Genomic DNA, 27,177 nt, shown 5'->3' on the forward strand with positions numbered 1-27,177 from the left:
TTAGGATAGGCATCAAATTTGGGTTCAAAATGACCAAAAATACCCCTAAAACTCGTGGGCAAAAATTATCGAAAGTCAACATGCCAAATGTGATTAGCGAAGAATGTATACATGAAATAATTTATGGAAACAATTTAAATTATTAATGAATCTTGTAATAGAATCTTTAGAGTGAATGGATAATCATTCCAATTATGTCTGAATGATGTAGGCCTCAGAAGGTAACATATTAAATGTGGCTAGGTAAGAGAATTAAAATAGAATAATTTTTAGGAAATAATTCAAATTTACCACATATTTGCATTAGATTAGGATAGACATCAAATTTACCAAAATTATTAAATAAAAATATCCAAAAAATAAGGAGGCGAAATTTTATATATGGGGGGCGAAATATCGCCGAGATCTCGGCGATATTTCGCCAGTTCGCCCGGTTCGCCCGGTAGCGAACCGGGCGAACTTCCCGAACTTTCGTTCCCTGGGTAGAATGGCAAAAACAGAAAGTGGTGGGGTCAAGGGGGGCAACTTCGACCCAGTCCAGTCCAATCAAGATCAATCCGTGTTGGGTCGGGCAGGCCGGTTCCAATAAGCAACCCGCTGCCCTTGCTCCGCATGCCAGAAGCATATTTTATTATTATTACTTTTGGCGCGAATTTCAGGCCAAATGGCGCGAACTGAAAAGCCAAAGGGGCTTCTTGTAAATCGTTAAAGCAGTTCAGCAGGAGCAAAATATCTACGATTCTCTTCTAAATTATCCGTTTGGTGAAGAAATGGCAGCCGCCGGTGATCAGCTCGAAGAAATCTTAACCAATCTCTCCTCCCATGCTGGAGCAGTTAAATCCTTTGCCTACTCAAACCTTTTACACCTTCAAGAACTATCCACCACTGACTCATCTTATATTGGAGCCCTCAGTGAAAGATCCCAGAGTCTCCTTGCGCTGATCATCCCTGATATTTCCTTGGATGACGAAGAAATGTATGTTCCCTGGAAATTCTTTGTTTTCTGTTGTGTTTTTTTTTTTTTGGATTTATTATCCTTTATTTTAGCTAATTTATGTATGTTTAACTTGCAGAGCTGCTGGAGCTTTGAAGTGTCTAGGGTTTATTATTTATCATCCTTCCCTTGTTGTTTCTATCCAAGGTGAAATTTGTCTCTTTTGTGTTTTTTCTTTTACTATTTATGGTCATCGCAAACTATGTCTCCAGCCACGGCATTGTCTGATTATTTGATATAATGACACAGTTCGGTAGTCTGATCCTTAAGTTATTCATTTAGACCGAGATTAGACAATGGATCTGGCATGGGATAAGGAAATTTTTGCTAGTCAAGGAGAAAAATATAGTATTTGGAGGCAGATACCCTAACCTGACGTCTAAAACATTTTGCCTAAAAAAACGGGAGGGAAGGAATAATATTTTTCAGTTTCACTCGTAGTTGCAGTTAAACCAACTCGTTATTATCCTAATTCCATTTATTTTCTAGATTGTAAGTAAGGTATACCATTTTTAGTGTTTTGAGGATATGCACTAATTATCTTATTATCTAGAAGGTTTAGTGACTGGGTCTAAAACTTCTATAAGGCATAATCATAGTGTGGAAGATTTAAGATGTTCTATATACATCATCAACACATCAACCCTTTCCAAGATGTCACCTGTTCATTAGGTTGAAATAATTGGAGGGCTTCTCACTTAGGATGCAACTCATTTTTATTATCTGTAAGGTGTTAGATTGTTTGTGTTGGTTTTCATGCCCATATCCATACAAGGTCCAGCAGTCTAGGTTGTGACTAGAGCAGAAGCTTTTCTGGGAGGTTTTGAGGATGAAAGCTGTACTGTTTAAGGCTTGGGTAAACTCAAAAGAAAGTGCTGGTACAGCCCTTTTGTTAAATTGTCACTCATTTAAGCATATTAGATTCTTATGGTCTTGAAGAAGACTATACTTTTCCATGATTAAGCATGTCCTGTAGCCTACATGTGTGATCAACAAGTTCCTTTGCCAAGTTGTCAAGTATTCACTTTTCTGTGTCTTCACCTCAACGAATTTGTATATCTAGTATGCCTTTAATCTAGTTTTAAGTTTATTTTCCTTTTACATTGATTTTTCAGAGCTAGGGAAATTCCCGCAGTATCCTCACTTGTATTAGCTAACATATTTAAAAATCAAACTTCTGTTTGTAAGTAAGACACAAGTTCCCAAAGTATCTTGCTTCAATCACAATCATGTAGTCATTTACTAAATTTATCATTATTGGTCATAGGATGAATATTCTGAATAATGACCAGAACCTATTTTGCTCTTGATCATACATGAGGATTTAATCTTTTATGGTGAGCTTCTTGATTTCTGGTTCTAACTCTGATGGATTAGGATAGGTGTAGCATATATTGGTTAATGCATCCAATAAAATTGAATCAGTTACATAATATCCTTTAAGTTATCCATGATTAGAGTATTGCTAATTTCAATACTGGAGGATCTAGAATTGGTTGTGCTCTATGGTTTACCCCTTTTCATTGTTTGTTGGTATGGCAACCATAGAGGGGGATGAAACACGTCTTCAATTCTCACAACCAAGTTAGACAGGATAGGAAATATAATTTCACAAACACTCAAGGAAGATGGGGATTTAGGGTGGTTTAGTTCTCTTAACCCGCATCCACAACCAAGTGATCTAGCCTTGGGTTTGAGGGATCAACAATGGGCTAATTACGCATACTCTTGTATGAACTAGCCAGTTTGGGTAAGTAAAAACTGCATTTGGTGTTCCCTAGAGGCTAGGGTTTGATAGGGAATCTGATAGTGAAGGTCTGAAGCTTCACAGAATTGTTTCTGTAAGTTATGGCACAAGACTGAATGCGATGAAGAGAAGTTGCAGAAAAACTGAGAGGAGAAGAAGAAGAAGAAGAATAAGGTTGAGAGGAGTCTCATACAATTGAGAGACTCCAACGAAACGTCTCTAACATTTATAGTATAGGTGCAGACTTACAATCGAACTCAAAAACAAAGAAGAGTCCAATATGGACTCTAAAACTAAAGATCTCAACTCGAGATATAACACCTGGCACTAAATCTCTACTCTATTTTCTATTGCCTAAAATGCCCTCCAACACTCCCCCTCAAGATGGAGAACAAACATCAAACATTTCCAGCTTGTTACAAATATACCTCACTCTTTCTGCCCCCAGAGATTTTGTAAATAAGTTATAGTTCTTCTCCAATTTGTATATGATGAGTGGAGATCAGTCCCTGTTGAAGCTTCTCTCGAACAAAATGGCAATCAACTTCTATATGCTTTGTATGCCATGAAAGGCAGAGATTTGATGCTATATGAATAGCTGCTTGATTGTCACACCACAGAGACAAAGGAGACTCATGACTAAAGCCAAGCTTACCTAAGAACTATTTGATCCACATTAATTCACAAGTGACAAGTGAAATGGCTCAGTACTCTGATTTTGCATTGGATCGAGCAACTACTGTGTGCTTCTTACTTTTCCAAGACACAAGATTTCCTCCAACGAAGGTCTAATAGCATGTAGTAAATAGTCTATCACTTGGTGCACCAGTCCAATCCTCTGGAGGAATTAGCAGATCTTCTGGAGGTCGTGGTATTCAATCCTCTGACAAGACATCACGGTTATGTACTCATTGTGGTAAAACATGACACTTAGTGGAAGCTTGTTGGGCCAAATATAGAAAACCAGAGTGGGCAAAGCAACTTGCCAATCATGCCGTTTCTGATGGTGGTACTGATACTGTAGCAAACAACGATAGTGGGTATGTGTCTTCTTCAGGAGACTTGTCTAAACCATGGTGGGAGATCTCGCGAGATATCTCGTTTTTTCACCTTGGTGAGACGAGATGGAGGTCGAGATCTACGAGTTGGTATATCTCGCTCGAGATCTCGCCATATCTCGCCATATCTCGCTATATCTCGCCATATCTCGCCCTGGATCTCGCTGGAACTCTCAATTTTTGCCTTTTTTTGTGGATTTTGGTTGAATTTTCACTTGCAACTACTCTTAGCACATCTACAACAAGGAAGATCAATCATTCTCTACTTGTCTTATGAATTTATGATTTAATGACTTATATAGAACTTCTAATGGTTGTATAATTATTTATTCTTGAAAATTGAGATTGTGATACTCATATGGATGGAATTTTGATAACATTTAAGTTAGTTGAAGCATTTGATATACTTGCTTTTCATTTATATGCTTTAAAGGTTCTATATTACATATTGTATAACATTGCATTCCCTAATCCTACTACATTTTGGTTTCACACTATGGGTAGACTTAAAAATCATACATAGGGTTGTTTCTGACAAATCCAAGGCCACCAACGTGTTCAAAAGGCCTTAAATAAGCTAAATACCAAGTTTCAACCCAATTGGGACCCTAAAACCCACCGAGATGGGCCACCGAGTTGACGCCAAAAAATTGTATATCTCGACCGAGATCTCACCGAGATGATCGAGATCTCTCTTTTTCAAGGTGGCGAGATCTCTCTCGAGAGCGAGATCTTCTACCATGGTCTAAACTTTGAGAGATGATGCAGTCAAATCCTTCGCTGATTGCAAAATATTAAGATCGGCGCTTCCACATCCACTGGTACGTCTGCTGTAACACTTTCTCATATAAGTAACACAACACTTCTCACTTCTACTCCTACCCCTTAGATCATTGACTCAGGGGCCTCCTCTCACATGACTGGTAAGTCGTCGCTTTTTAACTCTTTTTCTAACTCTACAACTAATAATTCCATTGTCATAGCTAATGGGACTTCCACAAACATAAGTTCATCTCATCAAGCATCATAACAATGACTATGTACTATATCAATGTGAAAATGAAAGTAGTAATTTTACATTCTTACTTACCTCTATGATAGGGTGATGCCAAATAAGTGCCTTGTGCATAGATCCTACGAGCATTCAACATATGACCTCACTCCTCATTTGACCCTGGCAGTCTATACTCAACACTAAAGTTAATATAATCCAAAAGTAATAAGTAAACAAAACGAACTAAACTAAAATGTCAAAAAGTTAGCAACTAGTAACCCTTAGACTTAAACTTAAAAGTCTTAAACAACCAAATACTTAATAAAGAAAGAAAGGTCCAAAACACAAGTCCATGCTAACTTCCAAGTTTCAAAAGCAAATGCTAATTGTTCAGTGCACAAATCACAACTTCAATAAGAAACTTCAATTCCAATCCCGAAAGCCAAATCTTCATTTTCTTTTGCTTCTTGCTTTCTTGCAGGGTTCTTTTGGTCACATGCCATAGTCATCCTCAACATAAAGATCACCATGCACATCTGGCATCACTTCTTGATCTTGTTCTTCATCATCTGAAGGCTGCTCATCCCTAACCATATTCCCATTAGTACTACGCCGTTGATAGGTAGTAAGGTTAGGTGCAGGTTGTGCAACTGCAACCACTACACTAGTTGACCCTTCTTGTCTCCTTAGTTTGTTATACCCTTGGAATGAAGAACTTGCTTCACTTGCCATTGATACCGTTCTCCAAGTGAGGTCAACCTCAGGATGAACTAATTCATCATCAGACTGACCAGCCATCAACTCACTACTCCAATCTAACTTGTCAAGAACCAATGGATTATAATTTCTACCTTGTTCCCTCCTTTCTTGGTACTTTCTTTAAAGATGCCGATTGAATTGAATGTAAACAAGATCATTTAAATGTTGATGCTCTAAGCGGTTCCTCTTCTTGGTGTGAATCTGAAAAATAATAAACAAATAATAATATAAGTATTTTAAGTCTCTTCTTTTCGTAAAATTATATACAACAAAAAAATAATAGTTTCGAAGTACTCACAAGGTCAAATGTACTCCAATTGCGCTCACAACTAGAAGATGAGCAACAAAGCCCAAGTAAATGCACTACAATGCTTGTAAGTTTAGGAGTAGAGGTTCCATGTAATCACCACCAATCCACTATAATATATATAAGGAAGGAAAAAAAAAATACAAAGGTTATAAAAAATCAACAACTGAACTTATAAATTAAAATGTGAGAAATTAAAAAACACAAGTACTTACTAAGAGAGAATTTTCCCTTTGTCCTGATAACCATCTTATGCCCAAAATTCAATTTAGGTGAAATATAGGCAAGCGTCTGCTCAATGATCTTATCTTGCAAGGCTATGTCAGACACCAACTTGACAAGAATGTCTTTGAAGGCATCATTTGCTTTATCCTTCACAAGGGGATAGAGACTAAAACCTGTACTTGAGCTAGATTCTACATCCAATGCACAAACCTTAAAGAACTTGCCTGGATTTAGGAAAAATGAAGCTAAGTATATAGGCTGCTCCATTTGATATGTCCAACGCCTCTCAATGTTCTTGATGATCTTCTTCCATTTTTTTTTCTACCCCCTTAAAATTTCTTATGATGCTCTTCTTTGCCTCTTCCATTGCTGAATATGCCTCAGGCATTGTAGGCCTCTCATCACCATCTACTATCCTTAACACTTGAAGAAGAGGTAATGATGCCAACAACTTGCTTTTGTCTGTTAGAACTTAGAAGAATCCCACTCATCACAGAGGAATAGTCGCCTCAAAGCTTCCCAAACTGACATGACTCACAAGGTAAAGAAGAAATGGAACTAAAACATTCATCCAAAGTTTTCAAAGTATTTAATAGTGGAGGCCCAAAAGGCAATGAATTTGGTGAGGGGTAGATGTGCTCGAGTAAGCAGCAGAGGGAATGCCATCAAACACGGACATACCTCCTGACTCACGACCTCTACCAAGTGTCCTCTCTTTCGTAAGATCCTGAAACACACAATAACAAGGAAAGCAAGTCACAGAACCATTATAGGTGGCGGTTAGTTTACAAACAATAGTTTACAAACAAATAATAAGTTCAAAGGAAACTTAGATAAATACAAAGTAGAGGACAAAGATAAGGTGGGGGTTAGATTGACAGTTCCTATGCCTTTAACATTGGTATGGGAACCATTAGCATAATAAAAGATGATGGGAAAAAGATGAAAAGTTACCTGAGTCACAATCATATGATTTGATCCTGGGATGGGGGGGGGTAGAAACATATGCTATAGCATTACTGGTTTGAACAAAGGTGGCAGTGGGAGGTGGAGACTGAAGTGCCTGGAATTGGGTGAAGCAAACATATTCTTCATCAGTCATTTTCATAGTTTTTCCTTTTGACTATGGGGTGGCAGTGGTCGATGTCTCCAATGATGCAGTGTTAGCAACCTAAGGTGGCTTATCATGAAGCTTCCAATAAAATCTCTATATGTGTCCTGGTTTTCTACACTGATGACAAGTCTTGATATGCCCAGTAGTTTTAGTGGATCCTTGAGTATTGGGGTTTCTACTTGACCCTCCATTTTCACGACCACGAGTACCTAACCCACCTCCCAAGCCACGGTTTGAAATAAAAGCGGCCAATGCAGAATTGGTGGAGGAATTAGACTCTTGTGTGTTTTCTTTGGTCACCCAAAGTACACGGGAAAAAGCCTCAGACACTAAAGGTACCTTATCTCCTCCTAAAATCTGTGCTCTAACTTATTCAAATTCTTACCCAAGTCCTCCCAAAAATCCCGTGACTGCAAGTTGTTCCTGCTGATTTTGCATCTCAACAACATCTGATGAGATGGGTTTAATGAAATTTAACTCTTCATACATTTTCTTATAGTCTGCAAAATATTGAGTCACAGAATCACAGGTCTACCAATTCTATCAGCCTTATAGAAGTCTTGTGAAATCTCATAAATACGAGAAAAATTATTATGCCCAGAATACAATATATTTAGGTAGTCCCATTAATCCTTCATCGTGTCAATATGTGTAACTAGATCAACAATATTTTTCTCCATAGAGTTCAACATCTGCCCTAAAATTTGGGCATCTATTGTCTTTCATGTATTATTCCTAGTGGATTTAGTAAGATGGTCTTATTGTCCACAACCTGAACTATTTTTTTTCCACTGATAAAAATTAGGAGCCCCTTCAAGCTTTTGTTCAGAAATACGATGAGATGTGGATGTCATGATTTCAGTAATAGAATTCTTAGGTTCAGACATGATGATCTAGTCAGAAACACTTTAATAGACATAGTAACTGGCAACGCTCAATCAAATCAGAACATGGCAGAATTTTCTCAGAAAAAATATGTAATATACTATAATTTCTTCTACAAAGGATTTCTGCCAAAATTCTTTTCAGAAAACTTCTGAGATAATCACAGCAGTATTAAGTTCCACTTAGGTTACCCACCAAAACCAAGACATCAAAAAAAAAAAAAAAAAAAAAAAAAAAACACGAAGAGAGTAGCTTCTGATTCAAAGAACTTATTCCAATTGCAAAGTACTTCCCAAAAAAAAAAAAAAATTCCAAACGCAAAACTTCCCAAAAATATTTCAATCGCAGAAAAATCCAAAAAAAAAGTTGATTCGCAAGCCAAAACAAACTGACCTCAAAATTCAGAAGCTGCCGAAACCTTCAACAGAATGAGAAGTGGCTGAGCAACTTCTTAATTCATCAATAAACCTAAAAAATACAGCATACGGTGCTGAATTGCAGCCTTGGATAGACTCTACCACTCCTTCGATGCCTCTATTTGTTGTGGAAAGATGTCAAGGATGATGGAGAGCTGGATCGCAGGCTTCCTAGGATGCAATTGGCTCTGATACCATGTAAGTTATGGCACAAGACTGAATGCGATGAAGAGAAGAAAAAAGAGAAGTTGCAGAAAAACAGAGAGAAGAAGAAAATTGAGGGGAGCCTCATACAATTGAGAGACTCCAATAAAACATCTCTAATATTTACAATATAGGTGCAGACTTACAATCGAACTCAAAAACAAAGAAGGAAAAGTCCAATATGGACTTTAAAACTAAAGATCCCAGCTCGAGATTTAGCACCTGGTGCTAAATCTTGACTCTATTTTCTGTCGCCCAAAATGCCCTCCAACAGTTTCGGGTTTTGAAGAAGTGAAGATGATGGGTATTCAGGGTTTTGACTGGCCAAAGTATGGGCAAAGTTGTTCCAGCTTGGAGATCAAGTAGAGAGAAGCTGTTGATTCACATTTGAGTGAATTTGGGTGGCTGGTTAGGGCTGGGCAGAAATTAGGGTATTGGAATGGGGTTTCACATTGATGGATTCTAGGGTTTTATTGGGGAGAATTGGCAGTAAGGTGGATCAAGTGTAGGCTGTGATGTGAAGGTTGCTGTGGGTTGAATTAAGAGTGGATTTATGGATTTGGGCTGTGGAGGGATTTCAATAAATTAGGGATTTAGAAAATGAAAATAGAAAAGTGGGAGTAAGGTTTTGGGGTTTAGAATTTTTAGAAATAGAAATTGGGATGGATATGGGATATTATTCTTATGTCTGGACAGTAGGTAAATATAGGGATTGGGACTGCTTGAAATCAAATCTGAATTTGAACAGTGTGGTTGTTCCTCAACAAATGATGAAGGAGCTTTTGAGGACCTTCTGTGATTCACACAGCTAAGGAGTTGGATGGATATACCCACCAATCCCCTCAAAGTTTAGATCAAAGACCAAACTGGAGTCTTACAAAGGAGGAAAAAGGCAGCAGAAGCAGCTTCCACTGCAAAATATTAAAAATACAAGTTGAATCCTCAGCATTGATGATTGGAGGTTGACCTAGGCAATCTTCATGCCTATCACTATCAACCCCTGGTTTTTCATCTCATTACCACAATGCTTGAAATGTTCTAGTTTTAGACATTTCTCCATTTGGGGTTTGGTTTTTGTTCCCTTACAAATCCTAAAACATATAAGACCATTTCAAACTTGTTCAAGTAATATGTCTATCATTTGATGTGAATTAATTAAGTATTGGTCAAGTCTTAATCCTGGGGCTTCCACCTCTTGTCCTAATTAGGTTGTGAGAACCATTTTAACTTAGTATAACCATTAATTACATCATGTAATAACAAATTGCTAGAAACCTATGTGGATACTCTTCAAGTCTTGAACTCCCTAGAGCTTGATGAGACACTTGAGCTTTTTGGTTATCTGCCCAGTCCTAAATCTTTTATTCACTTGTGTAAGAGATTCTCCATTGATGCCATAGTTGTAGGGTCCTGGATTCAGGGTGACATTTAGAGGCTACCAAATTTTCCATGGCATCCTGGTGCTTTAGTGTCACTGTAAGCTGTTGACAACATGTTTGATGGTCCTTGCTCCGCATTAATTTTTTTTGGTTTATAGAAGCATGATCTCTTGATATATGAGAGGGAACAACTTAAAAGATATACTTTTTTTTGGTCACTGAATGGGCATGGTAAGATCACAAAAAGACTTATGCTATTCAATATTCCAACATGATACTTGAAGTGAATTTTGAGTTTGTACCTCTAGGTAAGCCAGTTGTTTTATCATAATGTACTGACATCTTCAATCAAAAAGTTCTCTGTATTTGTTTGGATTATATGTTTCTGTAAATTTGATCCCATTCAATGGTATCAAGTTCTAGATAATAATGCTGTGGGTTTCAAAGTCCGAGATTTAGAATTCTGGATGATTTTTAATTTTTGAAGAGAGTTTTCTGAACAGAGACTTCATTTCTTGTGTTCTCTAGATGCTGTTGCTAGTTCAGTGATGGAGTCATTGATACGTCTAGTTATGACCACCAAAATGAAGGTAATGGGAGATGGATGTGTTTGACCACTAAAATTATTGATCTACCTTGCATCCAAGAGTCTTGAATGATTTCAACTTTTACCCAAAACGAAGAATCATTTCTATTCTTTACTGCACTTGCAGGCTATTTGTAACTTAGGAGTATGGTGTATATCTATTCAGCAATTAAGCGCATTAATTCTAGACCGCCATTTCCATTCATTATTGTTGGCAATCATTCACGCCATCGACAATCCTCTAGGTTCTTTGTCGACCACATATGAGGCAATTCAGGTATCATTTCTTGTTCAATTTACTCTTTTCCTTAGTTTTGATATAATTTATAAGAGTTCATAACATTACTTAACCATTGTTTTCTAACTTAGAATTGTCCTTAGCTACTGGATCATTTGAAGTTTCAAGTTAGGCAAAGCTTTAGCTACATGACTAAATATAGAGATTTAGTTTCCAATCTAGGCTGTATTTATCAGTAGACATGATGGTCCTTTCCTTGAATGACATAATTAGGGTTTTAGGTTATTGATATGGATTAATTGCATTAAGTTGGGAGCCTGCTAGTGCTTCCTCCTGTTATATTTCCTATGCCCAGTCTTTGGCTATGGCTACAGCGATCATAACGTAGTATGGTCTTGTACTGTCTAAGCCAGTTGGTCATCGTGCTCCCTCCCTACTGTTCAGGAATGACAATGATTGTTTGGTTAGGATCATTCAGTTGAACAGGTTTAAGATAAGGGTTGTTGGTGGAGCTAATCATTACTTTTCAACCTGCTTATGTGCTTGAAAATCTGATTGAGACCAACAATAATGTAAACAAGCCCAGCCTTATCCCAACTTAATACAGTCAGAGGAATGGATCCAATCAAAATGATGTTGGGAAGATGGAAGTCTACAAAAGGGAATGATGAGGCAGGAAAAGAGGGATGGGAAGAGATGGGAGAATAAAAATGGCAAAAGAAAAATAAGAGAAAAATAAAGTTGGAAGATGAAAGTAAAAGGAAAGAGGGATGCAGAAAATCTCAGCTAAATGAGATCTGCTATATGGAACCTCTCCCTGCAATAAGCTCTATCCAAGGTCATAATTGGATCAAGACCTAGACAATGGATATTCTTCCTCACAACTTCTCCTATGGTAAGTTTAGGCCTGCCTTAACTCTTTTAGCTCCTTCATTGGGATTATGTGAATCCTTACTGGTGCATCCCTTGGCTTCTGTTGAGCATGATGACCTTGTGACTCTGTTGGAGCTTTTGAGACCAATCAATCTAAAAGGAGCTAGAAAGTAAGTTAAGCCATCCAATGTGTTGTTGTTTCCACAAGAAGGAAGCAAGGATTAACTGGAATAAATCTAGAACATATAATATTTTGTTAATGAACCAAAAACTATCACATTCACCAATTGTAGAAGATAGGATATACAACCACTTATATGTCTTTTGTTCTTGTAGCCCTGAAACAAAGAAAGTTCCATCTCATTGCAAATTAAACAGACTTATCCACTAAATGAGGTCATTACGTGAATACTCACCCTTCAATCAGCTCTCTTTGATGTCATACTTGATACAATCATACAAGGCCTAAGCTATTTTTCTTTCCCCCTTACCACATCTCTCAGAGTCATTTTTGGCCTAAGCTATGCACACTAAATCATTAAATTATGGAAATCTAGCTAGCTTTTCTCCTAGTTTCACACTTCTCAGCAGTCAGATGTTAATGTCACTTCTGATGGGTAGATTGCTTCACTTCCCAGTCGAGAATATCCTCAGTATAAATCTAAGGCATCCTTCTCCTTAGTTGAGTTGAGTGATTATCATTCATCTGTTTATCTTGGTCCATGAATGGGTGTACCCAGTGCATGACCCTTCCGCCTGTGTGGATTCTAGGGAGGGACACAATGTACGCAGCCTTACCCCTCTTTTGTGGAGAGCTTTCTGTCTTGATCTTGCAACCTGCAACATTATCCTTGCATGGAGGTCTGTCCTTCTAGCCATCAGTGCCATACAAAATCTAATAGATGAAACCAAAATTTTTTCTTTTGGACATGGAACAAAATCTTGGTCTAAACTCTAACTGATTGAAATCTCCAAGTTGTCTTGGTATTGGGCCTGGCCAAAACAAAAACCAGTGTTGAGACATTGAAACGCATCCAACATGTCTTCTTTCGACAGAACTACTTCGATATCAAGAACTTGATCCTTGCTTTCAGGGGTGTGCTACTTTTGTATGTTCCTAGATAATATGCATTTTAGAGATGCCTTGTGCTTTGTAATAATTATCTGGCAGTGTTATTCATAGGCTCTGACAAAGTTGACAGCTCAAGTGGGTGAAAAGATGAGAGATTCCGCAAATATATGGGCTCCACCTATTTATAGAAGGCTTCTCAGCACCGATAAAAGGGAAAGGGACATGTCTGAGAGATGCCTTTTGAAGATCAGATCCGTTGTAATTCCTCCCCCACCAAATCTGTCTAAGGTATGACCCCCCCCCCCCCCCCCAAAAAAAAAAAAAAAAAACAAAAGGATTAAATTTTTCACTCCAATTGAATGTTTTCAAGGAACTTGTGGTTTATGATGTATCTCATACATGATTTGCACTTCAATTTGTTTTTGTTTCTGTCCACAAAGCAATGAAGTTACACAATGTATTTAGTTAGCACCACATAAACATGCTATGACTGCAAAAATCACTCTTTTAAGTTGACTTACTGTCCTAAATGTTGATGATAGATTGATTCATTGAAGCATCATTGTAAATTTCATAATCTTTCCCACACCATTGCAGAAGAATGTCCATTGTAGAAATTGGAAGATCGACAAGAGGTATAGATTTGGCAGCTTAGAGTCACTAGTTGCCCACTCTCTAAGTCCAGCGAGGCACACCAAGGAATCACCTTGGTACAGATGAAATCCAAAGCCACAAGGTCTCAAAGAGACCTTCATTTTCTTTTTCATTTCATTGTTGCCTTTGAGAGCACCCAATATTTAAAAAGAGCTTCTTATTCTTTTTCAATTCATAGTTTCCTTTTGAGATTACCCCACAGTTTATATAGAGGCAAAAATCTTGAGCACAGCACAATGGCAATAAGACTCTTAGCATTCCAAAACCACTTTGGGAATCTCCAGACATTGATAACAAGTCCTAAATGTGGGAAATTACCTCCAGGACCCAGAAAGCTGTTCCCAAGACATGGGAACTATATTATTATTCTTTCCTTTTTGTCTGGGTAATTATATTAGTAAGGTGCCATTTTATGGCATGCATTTCTGCATAAAATAGATTCATCAACCTTTGAAAGGTTATAAATCCTCTACTACATAAATTGATAATAGTTTATGATTCAGTAACTTTTGTTTCTCCATTAAATCAGCACTGCCTATTTTTTAATTTTGACATTTTTGTCTTGCAAGCCTTCCGAGCCTTCCAAGCCATTTGAATTTGAATCTACATTTCAGAGTTTCTTAGCTTGCTTCTATGTGTTTTTTTGAAACAGGCACTAGCCACGGATATTAAGCTAAAATTGCTTCCAGGAATGAGAAAAATGCTACCCGACAATGGAATGAGGGTTCATATGATCAGTGCATGGGGGTGGTGTATCCGCTTGCTCGGATGTCATGCAGTGAAGTATAGACATTTGATTAATGAAATGCTTGAAATTCCCCAGAATACCTTCTCTGATCCTGATCCACAAATCCAAATTGCCTCTCAGGTATTTAATTCAATTTTTTACTGATGCAACCTTTCATGTTTGTTAAACTTTTTCCCTTGTTGATACTCCCTCTGGAAAGATCTGATTGTCATGAACATATTAAAATTAAAAGTGGAAAAAATTAATAGCTTAAGCTGTAGGTGGAGTGGCCTAACAGGTATACGTCACGGAATTAGTCAGGTGTGATTATTCCCAATACGACCGACCCCTCATGTGTTGCTCCTCTTTCGGGAAGAGTGATGGAGATCCTACACCAAAGAGGCCTTCTTTTGTTATGGAACATCCTAGGTTTGATATATGTATGGGTTGGTTCATCCGACTTAATGAACCTAAATTATGGATAATTTAGTAAAAAAATAGATTATTTACTTCGTTTATATTTAAGTTGTTTTGGTATAGATCAATTTAACTGGTTATATGTGGTTCAATTTACATTAACGTGTGGCCAGCACGTGACTAATTAGTAGAATCTAATTAGGTCTGTATTTCGAGTCTGTTTTAGTTTCGTAGTTCGCTTAAGTTACCTAATAAGTTAAGGATTTGGGAAGTCCTTCCCTTTCAGTATAGGGAGTCTACTTTTGGGACTTCTATTTAAATCTGTAATAGGGCCTATAATTGAACACGATTCTGATTATTGAAATTGCTGACTGCAAGCTTGGCTGCTGCCTTCCTTCTCTATGAGAGATAGTTCTTTCGTGTTTATAGTCAAAACAACTTAGGTGCTGGTGTTTAAAAACCTGGTAACTGATTGTTATTGGTTTTTGAAGTCCAATTGCTGGTTTCTCTCGTGGTTAAAGTCCAGGAGGACTGAATTTGTCGGGTGCTTGAGTGTTTAAAATCCTGAGTCCTCTTGCTGACTCTGGGATCAGTCACAGATCTGCCATTACAAGTTACTTTCTTGGTAAGGAGATCGAACCCCCATCCCCCTTCTTTCCCACTTAGTTTAGAGTTCATTTTCGGGGACCCCCATTCAATAGGTCCAACTACAGCCCGTATACACCATTGGGATCCTCCCAAACTCAACCCACGGTGCTCCCATATCATAAGCTCCCAAGGTTCAGGTTCACACAAGCTACTGCTTTGAAATTCTCAACTGCCTTAAAGAGGGCACACATGGTGTTGTTCACAGAGAATCTGCTTGGCCCAATCCAACCATCGGATCTTCATCCCTTTGGAGTTTGGACGATATTATCTCCATACCCTCCTGACTAAGAAATTCGAATCTGGTTGCAATCTGGCCATCTGATTTTCTGAAAATCTCCTTTTACCCTGCAATTCTTCCCATAAGGAATCCTAATTCCCAAATTAAAGTTGGTTCTGGTTGAGGTTTTGGAGGAATTGGCACCTAGTTGATTCCATTGAGTCTGGGGCTACATTAAAGAAGCAAAGAAGTGATGCAAGGTTGAAGACATATTCTGAAAAGAATAAGCCCATGGGGTTAGGCTAATTGATGGCTTAAGATTATGACCCAAATCACTCCATGGCTTTCATGGTCCAGAACTATTCAAGTTGGTTGGAACTAGCACACGAATTATGGCCTTCAATGGTGAATGGTAAGTCGGAGTCTAGTCTAATTTGAAAAGAAATTTAGGAAATGTCTCTAAGTCAATAAAAAGGTCTATAGTATAAAAATAAGAAACTTCATTGTCAAAAGGAGCTTTCCTTTGTCAAGAGCTGGGTAGTAGTCGAGTCAATGTTAGTTCAAAGTATTCACCCCAAAAAAAAATGTTAGTTAGTAGCTAATACTTATATCGTGGGTGTTAGCTAGCTGTTGGTTGATGTATTTAAGTTGTATGCATTCAAATTGATTATATAAAGGAACTTACATGAGAAGGTTCACCACCTCACTCATAATGAAACCTGAAGTTGCTATTTGCAAGCTTTGTTGAGAAATGTCATATCAGCATTGCCACATCAATGTCACATCAGCCTTCATTAGTTTTGATGATAACAAACACATACTAATGTTTAAAATTGAGTTGTGCGTGTTTAGATCAAGCCAAGTGAGTCAAATGAAGAATATGGATCCAAGGGAAAGATTGATCAAGACACCAATAAAAACCCAACCCAAATGGATGACCATGTCCATTTCCCAAGCAATTACCAAATTAAGTTTGGACATGAGAAGAATTGAAGCTTGAAGATAATGAAGCATTAAAGATTCAAGAACCATACCAAGCTGAAGATGAAGATGAAGGACACAAAATTCATCATGTAATTGCACACATTCATTATATCCAAGGTAAAACAATTCGCCGATATTAGCCTGAAATTTGGCAAATTTTGGCTATTTCGCCGAAGGGCGATTTTTAGATACGACCGAAAACGATATAAGCCGAATTTTTGGATACGACAAAAAATTTCTACATCTTCTCCTTTGCCTCTACTCAATCGTCTGTGATGGCTCCATCTTAGCATTTTGCTCAACTAGAGATGTGAACACAATAGCTGCCAACAATTGTAGAAAACACCTAAGACGGAGAAGAAGATGTTGAAAATTGTGGGAGCCATTAACGGTCTCTGTCACAGACTGAGAACTAGTAGGAGATGTCGAAACAATATTATCCACAGTCACATCCTCCAGCATCTTTGAAGAGTATAACTGTTAATTTCATGGAAAATACCGACGCATCTCAAAGAGAAACCCTAAGTCGACAAACTAGACCGACAAATTGATATATGTACAAAATGAATTTGTCGAAGCTTTAATAGAATGTGGATTACGATCACCGCCTTGGTAAATTAGGAAAGAGTATAAACGAAGACCGAAGAACCGAACCAACTGAGATGAGAGTTCAAATCGATTTCCCATGGATGCTTCGAACTTTCTTGTTGTTTTAGCTTCCTGGATGTTAGACTCATCTAGAATGGAATGAGAAATAAAAAAGAATGAGTTTTTTTTTTGGGAAAAAAAAAAAAAAAAGAAAGAAAGAAGAAGAATGACTTGACGTTGAGCCTTGTTAGCCACACACGTGGTCGAGCAATTAATAAGGGAAAATGTTGAGGGATAATGTTTGCCTTACTTGGTAGAGCAATTAATGAGGGACAATGTTTGCCTTATTATTATTATCTTCATTTTTTTAAATTCTTTTTTCGGACGAAATGCACTGCATATGTCGGCGAAATCTCGTGATTTTGGCAACCGGCGAAAGGCGACATCTCAGCGAGATGTCACACCTTGATTATATCATGCTCATGACAACCTTAGACTGACCTAGGATTGGTTAGGAGAGTTTGTTTTGGACTTAGGGTTGGCTAGGAAGACCAAATCCCTCGATAAAGCAAGCACAACCTTACTGTTCGAAATGGCTCACCATTTGGACTCAAACGGCCGGTTGTTTATGCAATTAGTGGCCCACCATTTACTACCAAATGACCCACCGGTTAACTCAAAGATACATTTTGATGTATGCTCCAGAAATGCCCCAACAGTCATATTAATTGCTATATTCCAAACGGCCGTTGTTTTAGACAAATAACTATTCATTAGAGTTTGAGTTATGGGACTTTTTGGGCTTCTATTTTAGCCAAATTACCCTCATTTGAGAGCCTTTATGAAGTGCAATCATATACACACTCATATAATCTCAAGCTCTCAAAGTACTTGGAACTTATTTGTGTTCTTGCCTCTCACTCTCATCATCCCTTGAAGTACATTCCAAGGAGGACAAGAAAGCTTGTTTAAGTTAAATTGAGGTGATAGAAGGCATTTGGGGAACTCATTTGTGGTGCACACATTCAACCTTGTGCATTCATCTCATATTACATCACTCCACACAAGGGGTAAAGTGTCACACCCCTTGTTAGGTAATATCCTACCAAACTCATGTACTTCTTGTCTTTTTAATTCTAGTCTAGGTGGATTAGAATTGTTAAGGGTGCTCTTGCCCTAGGATAAACAAAGATTGTAGAGGGTGCTCTTGCCCTTTAGGCTATTAGAACAAAGATTGTAGGGGGTGCTTTTACCCTAAACCAACAAAGATTTGTGAGGGTTTAATCTCTACCCCTCTGTATTGAAAGAGATCAATGGTGGAAATCTCTTTTAGGACCAAGAGAGGAGTGGACGTAGACTTTACAAGTCGAACCACTATAAATTCATTTGTTGTGGATTGATTGTAATTGCTCATTTTCATTTAAATTTTCCTACTTAAATTTGAATTAGCAATTAATCAAAGAATTTATAAAATCCACTAGAGGTAACCTATTCTCTCCTCCTTTAGGTTACTTTAACAAGCTTGTTCCTAGGGAATCCCCTATAAGTTGGTGTTTGTTCCAATCAATCCACCTTGCAGTTTGAAACTTGGTGTTGCTTTGTTGTACTATTTTTCCATTACTTTCTTTAATCATAGTGATGTGAACCCAATTCTAGGGTTAAGGTTTCTAAGAGAATTCCCTAGAATTTAGGATTTGCCCAGAACCTTCTAGCAAATCAGCCAACGATTTTAGGGGAACCTTATTGGTAGATGGGAATTGGAAGGAAAGATAAGGAAACACAATTGGGATCCTAAGGTTTGTTTAGGGTTTAACAAAATTCTCTATTGGATGATTTTTGAGATATCCCAAAAAAAATCACCCTTGGGTTGATGGAAAGAAGAATGAGATAATCTGGATGATTAGTAAGGTCTAGAGTAGAGTTGAGGGGATGATGGATGATTCCAAGGATGGGAAAATAAGATTTTGGGAATGAATATTGGGCAATCTTTCCTAATCTTTTCTCTTTCTTTCTTCCTTGCTTTTTTCTTTCCTTTTCTTTTTTCTTCCTTCTTTCTCTTTCTCTCTCTCTCTCTCTCTCTCTCTCTCTCTCACACACACACACACACACACACACAGAGATCTGCTGCAAGTTAGAGGAGGGAGTGAGAGGGGTGCATTAGCTTGAGGGGAGGGAATGGGAAGGCCATAGGGTTGGGGAGAGGTGGGAGGGTGGCTGGGAGGTGTTGCAGGGGGTAGGGGAGAGGGATAGGGGGAGTTGTGTGGGCTGGGAAAGCTGCATCACAGGGGCTTGGGGTGGTGCCCAGAACAGGGAGGGGCAGGGGAGGGGTTAAGATTGTCTTAGGGATGAGGGGGAGGGGCTAGAAGGTCTACAGGGGATGGGGGGAGGTTGCTGCCAGGTCATGGCAGCAACGGGAAGGAGAGAGAGGGCTCCGATGGTGGGGGAGGGGCTGCTTAGGGCTGTGGTTAGGAGGTGAGGGATGGGGTGGGGCTGCTGTACTTGATGAAGACTGCTGTGGTTGTTAATGGCTGCCGGAATTTGAGAATGGCTGCTGATTGTTGATCTCACAAATACTTCAATTTTATTAAATCAGACTTAACTTAGAAAGAAAGACTAGGCCTTAATTTATAGCCTACTAAAAGAACTTGTCACTAAGTGGGATTCCTTTATACTTTAGGATCGCACCACATTAATCTCAACCGTTGAAAATAAAATTAAATCTAAGGGTCCCTATTAGATACATGCTGAAAAGCCTGAAATTAAAGTTTAAATAACTTTAAAAAACTCAAAATCTAAGGAAGTTCCCTTGAAAAAGAACTCCTTAGGACAACTACTAACTCAACCACTAACTCAAGTTAAGAATTATTAACCTAATAGGACTCTAGAATTAAATCTCAAATTGATTTGAGCAACTAAATAGGGTAATGAAAATGCCCAAAATAATCTTCCTAGAGGCCAGCCTAGAGAGGCTTCTTAAGGCCATTTTGTGGGCCCCACTTAGGGTTCGGCTAGGGGGCAAACTCATGTTCTCATCACATAGTCCCTGTCCCATTTTAGTCTACATCTACATGCCTTTATTCCCTTCTGTGATCTCAAGTTGTATCACACTCTCATCTTCCTTAACCTGTCCCTTCCCGTAAAGACTCTCTAGCTTACCTGGTACAATATAACAACAGCATTCCTTTAACTATTTCCTGATTTCACATCCAGTTTAGAGACAGGTTTGAAAATTCATCCATTTCATACATAAGAAAAAAGCAATGAAGAGGAGAGGAAGAACTGATTAGGGGGAGAAAACTGCTCGGTTGAACTTCTGCCAGAGCCAAATCTAAATTCACATGGCATTCCTCACAGGGATTGATCAGCAGCAATATTGAGCCACGCTGTTTTGAACATCTTAGTGAGAACATAAAATGATTCTTAACCAGTTGCAATTTTTTTAATGATTGAATTATTGAATTTCTGCAAAATATTTATATATGTACCAAGTTATGTTCATTTGACAACAAGAATAGGCCTGTTAATGTATTGTTTTGGTTTTGTCTAAATAAATCATTTTCATTGGAGATCTCCTGGAGCTGAAGATATTGAATCTGTATTCATTTTCTTATTGGAGTCAGGTTAAACTTGAATAATGTGTACTATTTTTTATATGGATGACTTTTGGACTTAAAATCAAGATGAAGCCAAGTTAATGGGTGATCATTGACTCTTATGATTATATATTTGTGTGTGTGAGGTTTCTTGAGAAGTTTAATACATGGTAGATCATGTTCCATTTCATTAGCAGCGCTACATTAGGTGGAGGTCATTCTGTTGGAAAAAAAATATTAGGTGGATCAAACCCAGAATCTATCCATACAAGAATTGAATACGATATAATAATTGAATGACAGATAAACTCCTTATACCTCAACCTTTTGTTTGTAGTTGATCTATACCATGCCTCCTACATTCACGTTGGTCTTGATCTCTTGAATCTTCCATAGCCTCTTACTTCCTTGGAATCCTTCTTTTGATCTCATGTGGAAAGGAAACCAAACCCAAGTGTTGTGTTTAACGGCTAGGGGACCCAAGATATTATTTATAAGATAAAATCCTAATCCTAACCACTCCCACAATGGTAAGGTCAGTAATACCCCTGGCCTAAATACCTTGAGTGAATATGGACCTAAGTAATGGACCGGTGTTAGTTAAACCCACAACGCAACACATTCAACAGTTGCAAAACCATGTAAATGCATGAAGGCGATGAGGTGGTCAAATGCAACACATAAATTCTGAGTTTTATTCTCCCCCTTTTATTGTAATACAGGAAGTGGAAATTATAATTTAGTTCTTGAAAACTTTTCCAAGTCCAAAAAAATCATTTAATGGTGGTCAATTTTTCCCCTCTAGTTTATTTCTTTTAAAAGTTTGAAATGGTGCGAGTCGTTTAATAGTTATTGTGATGCATGATCAGGATTCAGTATAGCAGATTCCACATCTAAAATTGAAAATCAAGGAAATATGTTCAAATTATTTACTTTCTGATGGCAAATTGTAGTACTGCTTATTCTTGTGAGTGTCTTGATCCAAGCATTACACTGAGTAAAATGATTATGCTACTTGTATATGCAGGTTGCCTGGCAAGGTTTGATTGATGCACTTATTGACCTTCCAACACAAGTTCAGCTGTCGAATCTGACTGCAGAGGTTCAGCAAGTTGGTAATGTATTTTCAGATAAATCTAAAGGGCTTCCTAATGGAAATCAAGCCGACAGCTTTTCCAAAAGCATAAAGCTCATAATGATACCATTGGTGGGAATCATGTCAAGTAAATGTGATGTTTCTGTTCTCTCATCCTGCCTAAACACATGGTGTTACCTTCTGCACAAGCTTGATCTCTCTGTTAATTGTTCTCCATTACTGAAAACAGTCTTAGAGCCTATACTTGAAATTGTCTTCCAAAAGGGGCCTCATGGTATTGGCATCTGGTTCTGGAACTCCTGCCTAGATCTGCTTGATGAGTATATTTCAATAAAAAGTAGAGAGGAAGATTATGATGTGGTAAAGAAGCATAGTATCAAGTCATTATCTATAGCCAACTTGGTTGAGAATCCTCCCACTGGAGCATGCTTATGGAGGAATTATCATATTAAATGGTTGCCTTGGAATCTTGAAGTGCTCGATTTCCATCTAAAGATGATTCATATTCTCATTAGACAAACATCAAGGACAACTGTAACAGGCAATGATGTAAGTTTAGCCCATTATGCTTCCCTGAAGATCTTCAGATCTGTTCTGAAGGGGGTTCAGATTGAGTTGCAAAGATCTTCTATCACTTATAATGAGATTATGTTTTGTTTAGACAAGATTCTAAACTTCACTAAGAGTGTATGTGAAGAGTTGATTTCAAAAGATGGTGGTTCTAATGACTGGTTGATTACTTGCCTCGAACTTGTGGAGGCTGCTGAAGAGGAACTAGAACCATCTGTATTGGGATCCCCTCTTTATAGAGTTGCGTTAGACTTCAACTACATTAATGATTTGCAAATGATTGTTGAGATTAAATGTGCAAATTTAGGTGGAATCAGATCTATTGCTTATATGGATATGGTCTCGCCAATGACTTATTTGACCATACTCCAACTCTCTCTGTTGGCTCAATCAGTTTTAAATGTATCCAATATGGAGGTGATTCTGAATAGAGTGCAGAAACAATTGAAGTTCATATGGTCGTCGTATGATCCTCTAGAAAATCTTCATGCCATCATTAGTTTTTTATATAGACATCACGGATTCATATGGTTGAAGTTATGGGATCTGATATCCAGAGATCTGAAATGTCACATTGACAATGTAAAAGATGCTTCACTGTTAAAAATGGAGTCCAACAGTAACACTTATGATAATACAATCTGTTGGTTCTTGTCCTATCCCTTTGTCCTGTGCTCTCTTTCCCAGAAGCTGTTAACACCATCTGAGACTAATTGCTCCATGAAATCACAACATTTTCCTACAAGGAGAGACCTTGAAATAGAACTTGGTCATCTTGTTGAAGCATGGAAGTTACTTTATGGTTCTATAATCTGTTCCTTGCAGTCTGAGTGCTCCATCATGAATGGCTTTACGGAGAATTTATGTGCTATATTAGCCAATCTCAGTGACCAAAACAGTAGCATTCTTGAAGGTGATATGCACCTACATTTAGAGGATCATGATTGGTACCTCACTTTCCCTCTATTTGGTGATGTGACAACATGTGTGTTAAGACAGATCCTGCAATCAGACAAAGTGGATTTACGATCAAGTGGAAACAAATGTCAAGGGGATGGGAATAGAAGCAATTGCATCAAAAGTTGCTTGAAGTTCATTGCCAGGTTTGTACTAATCGTTTTCTTAAGTGTTCCATTAGTTATGATTTTTAGTGCCTTTCAATGAAAATGTTGAGCTGAAATTTGTTTACCCCAAATAACCCATAAACAGAGAGATAGAGCTTAGGATAGAAATTAGTAACTGAAGATCACTCACAGTTATGAAGGTGGACTAATTCAAACTGTAGGCTTCAACAGGTAGTAAACTCTCGAAGTAGCAACAGCAGATGCTGGTCTTGAAAACAGGTTGAGTTCAAATAAGAGTAGAATAGAAGAATAGGAAAGATAGAATGTAAGGGATAAAGGTGGTTCAGCTCTCTAAGCTAGGCTTCTCAACCCTAGGTATTTAGCTTTCAACAGCAAGGACTCACCCTTCTTACCACTCAAGCAAGAGAGGAGAATGATGCAAATCAAAGCTTCATTAATCAACTTCGTCACTCTAGGCTGAAAACAGCTTATTGCACATCTATAGATTGCAAATACTTGCTCTCCGAGTTACATAGACTATAGAAACTACTAGATTTTGTTGAACTAACTAATATTCTCAACAATAACAAAAACAAAAACTTGCTAGAATTAAGAATCAGAATCTAGGCTTTTTTAAATCAGCCACATGCATGAATACTAAAATCGAAACTAACTTTAGAAACCTGGGAAACACTAAAATAGAAACTAACAACTACAACAAGAAGCCTTGTCCCAACTAAATGGGGTCGGCTACATGGATCCTTGCTGATACATGGATCCTTGCCTTCCAATCAGCTCTATTTGAGGTCATACTAGATACGAGTCCTAAGCTATGCATATCCATTCTCACTACTACTCTTAAAGTTATCTTTGGTTTTTCCCCTCGTACTTTTAATTCCTCCTATCTAGATTAAATCACTTCTTCCTACAGGGGCACTTAGAGGCCTCCATTAAACATCGCTGTGTCACCTCAATCAACTAAATAGAACTAAATAAAATCTAATAAAATCTTCAACCTTTAGTCTTCATAAGGATCTTCACATAATCTACTCTTGGGCCTCACAAAATCTTTAAATAATATCCGATCAAGGCAAAAAAAGAAAAGGCTTTGACACTATTCACGTGGACAGCATTTTGGTCTCTTTTTGGTCCTTTTTAGAAGACTAGCTGGTCTGATTTGACTTGGGCCAGTTGGTTTGATGGAAACTGAACCGGTGGGTACACCCCACGTTCTACGTCACAAAGTGGGATTCAGTTGTCTTCAAGGGCATGAGGCTCCTGCCACTCCAGGTTCTGGGGAGGGTCATAGCAATAGCATACACAGCCTTACCCCTGCTTTTGCAGAGAATCCTAATCATATAGTCAGAAATAAAAACAAATATTCACCCAATTTTTTTTCTGAAAACTGGCAAGTGAAAAACTCAGTCATGTAATAATTTAGAAGCCAAAAAAAATGATTTGCTGGTGCTGTAAAATTCCATCACTATCAATACTGAACCTGAACATTTTAACTGGGCTTTGAAACTGAACTCAATCCTGTTCTCTCTCATATTCCGTCCTTTTTTGTTGCCTGTTTCGGAAAGAGAGCTGACCTTAGCTTTCCTCACTCACGTGGTATTTTGCAGCTTCCTAAGACTTTCACAGTCTGTTGCAGAAGCGAATTCTCTAGCTTATCTGCCTGACTCAAGAAGGCAAGTCTGCAAATTCAGCTTTTATACCATTAGTGCATGCTAATTATTTTCATTCATTATCTTAAAGCAGTTGGTCTTGCTTGGCTGTCATCGTTGCAGGGTATTCTCTGAATTAGCTAGCTTTGTTTGCCACCTTCACCTGAAGCAAGATATCATGCTAGTGATTGAGGTATGCATTTGCATTCAGGGAAGAAGTTGACTTTGAACAAATGGGTGTTCAGTTTATGTTAGATATAGAAGTATAATCTTTGAGGAATCTCTGCCTGTTCCTCACCAGAAGGATTATTTCATAGCTCCTGCCTTGGATTGGGTTCCTAGCCTGAAATTCTTCTCATCTTTACTGCATATGAATTTAGATGGGTTTTATTTGAAAAGGGTCATTAAATTAAAGGATAGGAATATAAATCTCTTAGTTGGGCCCAGAAGTGGTTCTAAAATATACAAAATATGCTTATTGGGAACTTCACCCTTCCCCACTCATGTCTGTATCACTGGAAATTTATCTAGTCCATTTCCTTATAGATGTATGATGTGTCCCAACACCACATCAAATGGTTGAAATCCATTTATAAGTCACATCAATCACACTAGCAATTTCTGGGGAAAAAACAAAATCATGCATTTGTAACTCCTTTTACTTCTTGCAGGGAATGTCAGAAACTCTGGTTCAGTGGCTCTCATCAGGGAAAGTGAATGAAATATCCATCATTGGTTACATTTCACAGTTGTGGTCTGAAACTCTGATCTGTTTGCAGAGAGCTCAACCACCTATTGCTTTTGACTCGCACTTCCTTGAAATACATGCATCTCTCCTGAGGACAACCCTTGATCATCCTGAGCCCTCCATTTCTGAACCCACAATTGTCTTTTGGAATTCAACATATGGCAACAAATGCAAGTTAGATTACACCCCAAGTTTATGTCCAGTGCTAGATAAGCTATCTAGGAGGGGGAAGATTAACCTACACAAGAAAAGTCCATCAATCGTTGTCAATAATTGTCCTAGAGTAGGAGAAGCTGTTGGTGTCCAAGAGAGATATGTTGTAGCCACAACTCAGAAGACAAGCTCAAAAAGAGTTGGGTTTACGGAGGTCAGATGGAATGGTTCTGATCCTTCTGAATTCCCAACACGTAGTTTGAAAAAAAAAAAGTTAGAGCTAACAGAACATCAGAAAGAGGTCAGAAGAGCACAGCAAGGGAGGGAGAGAGACTGTAATGGCCATGGTCCTGGGGTACGAACCTATACTGGACTTGATTTTTCTCAAGGAAATGAAGATTCACAAGAAAGCCAGGAGCTTCGAAACCCACAATCCATTTTGGAGATGCTGAAAAGAACAGGGTAACTATTTTGATGGTGAACTGGCTCTAATGTCAACATACAGGAAAGAATTCTTGCGTCTTTCAGTGTCATTATTACCTAATGCCACTGTCAACTAGGGATGATCAGAAAATATAAAATGGTATATTTTATGATTTTAGCCATCTATTCTTTTTTAAGCTAAAATCGTACCAATGACATGTTTGATTCCCTTCTTTCACACTGACTAAAAATGTTGTACAGAAAACCCTTATTAGTATTACAGAATCTGTAAAGAAATTTGAGTTTCTGTGCTCTTGAACATAACAAGATCAGTTTATTTTATTTATTTTCTCTTCAAGTATGGCCTCGAGTATTACCTTAGACAAGGTTTAGTTGTATTTCTGTACGAGGAACACTGAATGTACAGACAATTGTTGGCAGAAGTTTCTCATTGTATAATGGTATATTCTTATGCCACATTCTTTGGTGTCAAATTATCTCTAATCTTATTTCCTTTCATTTTTGAGTATTACATATTTTCCCCCTGACACTATCATTTAAAATGTGTAGAGAAAAAAATGAATAAAGCAATGATGACCCCAGGGTATGTTTGGTTGGAAACGAAATGGGAAAGGGAAGTCAGGGAAAATGAAGTAAAGTGAAAGGAATTCTATTTCCTTTTATGTAATTTTGTTGCAAGTGAAGTAAAGTGAAATTAATTTTAACAAGTTGGTTAGTTGGTTGGTTGTAAAATTAATATAATTTTTTTAAATGTAT

At 37.9% G+C, this 27,177-nt stretch overlaps 1 protein-coding gene across 1 annotated transcript; it reads left to right on the forward strand.

Moving 5' to 3' along the window:
- The first annotated feature begins 673 nt into the window (after nucleotides 1-673).
- LOC149007509 (uncharacterized) lies at nucleotides 674-26,920 on the forward strand. The gene is made up of 10 exons (XM_089165367.1): nucleotides 674-976; nucleotides 1,074-1,141; nucleotides 10,611-10,672; nucleotides 10,796-10,945; nucleotides 12,963-13,139; nucleotides 14,158-14,373; nucleotides 21,707-23,448; nucleotides 25,035-25,100; nucleotides 25,200-25,269; nucleotides 25,748-26,920. Exons 1-10 carry the CDS (start codon nucleotides 771-773, stop codon nucleotides 26,441-26,443), a joined length of 3,453 nt encoding a protein of 1,150 aa, XP_089021493.1. The 5' UTR covers nucleotides 674-770; the 3' UTR covers nucleotides 26,444-26,920.
- Nucleotides 26,921-27,177: the final 257 nt, after the last annotated feature.

The sequence above is a fragment of the Hakea prostrata genome, chromosome 8, assembly GCF_041222555.1.
Source record: "Hakea prostrata isolate BN-2017 chromosome 8, UWA_Hpros_2, whole genome shotgun sequence".
NCBI classification, from domain to species: domain Eukaryota; kingdom Viridiplantae; phylum Streptophyta; class Magnoliopsida; order Proteales; family Proteaceae; genus Hakea; species Hakea prostrata.

Coding starts and splice junctions, on each gene's coding strand:
- LOC149007509 (XM_089165367.1), top strand. CDS start 771: ATGGCAGCCGCCGGTGATCAGCTCGAAGAAATCTTAACCAATCTCTCC. Junction 1,142..10,610: donor CCTTGTTGTTTCTATCCAAG/GTGAAATTTGTC, acceptor TGTGTTCTCTAG/ATGCTGTTGCTAGTTCAGTG. Junction 10,946..12,962: donor CCACATATGAGGCAATTCAG/GTATCATTTCTT, acceptor TGTTATTCATAG/GCTCTGACAAAGTTGACAGC.